This window comes from Salvelinus sp. IW2-2015, unplaced genomic scaffold (assembly GCF_002910315.2).
Source record: "Salvelinus sp. IW2-2015 unplaced genomic scaffold, ASM291031v2 Un_scaffold13383, whole genome shotgun sequence".
NCBI classification, from domain to species: domain Eukaryota; kingdom Metazoa; phylum Chordata; class Actinopteri; order Salmoniformes; family Salmonidae; genus Salvelinus; species Salvelinus sp. IW2-2015.
The window spans coordinates 1-1,674 of NW_019954639.1; the positions used below are offsets into that span (position 1 = coordinate 1).

Here is a 1,674-nt window from a genome sequence, read left to right on the forward strand (position 1 = left end):
GTCATACTGACCTGACAATAGCCTCCTGCAGAGCTTCAGTGTGAGAGAAATGCGAGTGGAGCAGCGATGTGGCTCTCACAAAGGAACACTCCTGGGCTCCCCCGGGCCTGCCAGACAGGTTGGCTGCAGGGACACACAGCAGTCTCTCGTTACAAATGCCACACAAACATGAACGGCAATCAACCACGCAATAAAAAAGGATGAGATCGTGTAGAGTCCTAGTTGCTCAAATGTACCCCAAAATACCCATATCAGCTAACACAAAGTTCACACAAAACACCACAGTCCCACAAAATGCCCCAAAACATCCCAATCAGCTACTGCAAAGCACTGAGCTTTCTACTCACTCTAGCAGTAAGGTGAACACTGCGAAACTGAAAGACATGGTTCCATAGACAGAAATGGACAAAGGGAGAGAGGCAAAAGGTAAGAGTCAGACAAAGGTGGAAAAAATAAGTATAGAATATACAGAGAGCGCTGAGAATATTCAAGCCTCACTTGTGAGCGTGTTCTGTATACAGTCAAAGTGTGCAAAGGTGTATGGTCCATGTGGGCCGGGAGTCCCCAGAGCAGTGGTCCTCAGATGTGCCTCCAGTCCGTTTAAAGATGCCAGGCTGCTGTGATACTGAGCATAAACCACAGGGTGAGAGTAGACTAAATAACAAACTGCTGTAATAACACGTAGGGCAATAGTATATTTAAGCAATAAGGCACGGGGGAGGGGGGTGTGGCATATGGCCAATATGCCACAGCTAAGGGCTGTTCTTAAACACGACAGCCCTTAGCCGGTATATTAGTCATATACCACAAACCTCCGAAGTACCTTATTGCCATTATAAACTGGTTACCAATGTAATTAGAGCAGTAAAAATACATGTTTTGTCATACCCATGGTATATGGTCTATGGTATATATGGTCTGGCTATACCCGTGGTATATGGTTTGTGGTATATATGGTCTGGCTATACCCGTGGTATATGGCTGTCAGCCAATAAGCATTCAGGGCTTGAACCACCCAGTTTATACATTTCATTTTCTAACAGTTGAACACAGGTGGTGGTCCAGAAGGCGGAAACTCGTGGAACACTCATGCATGAACAAACATTCATATCCCTCCCATATTCCCCAAAAGTTCCTCACCACTTCCTCCGTGGCTGCAGTGTTGCTGTGGAAGTCTGGCTCCACCAGCAGGGCCAGTACCAGCCCTCTCACCCTGTGCTGGTACAACGACATGGGGAGCAGAGGGGCCTCTGTAGAGTTCTCACCGGGCGAAGGGGAGTAGGGGGGCACATCACAAGTATCAGCCTGCAGTAAACCTTTACTCCCCTGTCCTTCCTTCTCTTTAAACACCTCCACATTCCCCATCCTCTGACTGCCAGGCTCTGGGGACTCCTGACCTCTGAACTGGAGGGCTCCAGCTCTCTCTCCACTCAGTACAATACTACCTCCATTCTGTCCATTGATGTGACGCAGGTCCTTGTTTTGCATTGACCTGCCTCCTCCTGCAAGACCCGACTCATCTCTCCCACCATCTATGCTGTTAAAACTGTGGTCGTACGAACTTCCTGTGACACCCTCCTCCACCTCATGGGACAGCTTTCCATTGGACAAGTTATGACCAGAGGCCTCTGGAGCGACCTTGATAGGTGAAGGGCTGAGAGGGCCAGGAGTGTG

The 1,674-nt window shown here is 48.8% G+C and overlaps 1 protein-coding gene across 1 annotated transcript; it reads right to left on the minus strand.

The window, feature by feature from the left end:
* Window positions 1-11: 11 nt before the first annotated feature.
* LOC139027390 (BLOC-3 complex member HPS4-like) lies at window positions 12-1,668 on the minus strand (the record flags this gene model as incomplete). The annotated part of the gene is made up of 3 exons (XM_070442502.1): window positions 1,141-1,668; window positions 499-625; window positions 12-123 (listed from the first exon to the last, which is right to left on the minus strand). Coding segments are annotated over exons 1-3 (587 nt in total), but the record flags the coding sequence as incomplete, so codon positions are not given.
* Window positions 1,669-1,674: the final 6 nt, after the last annotated feature.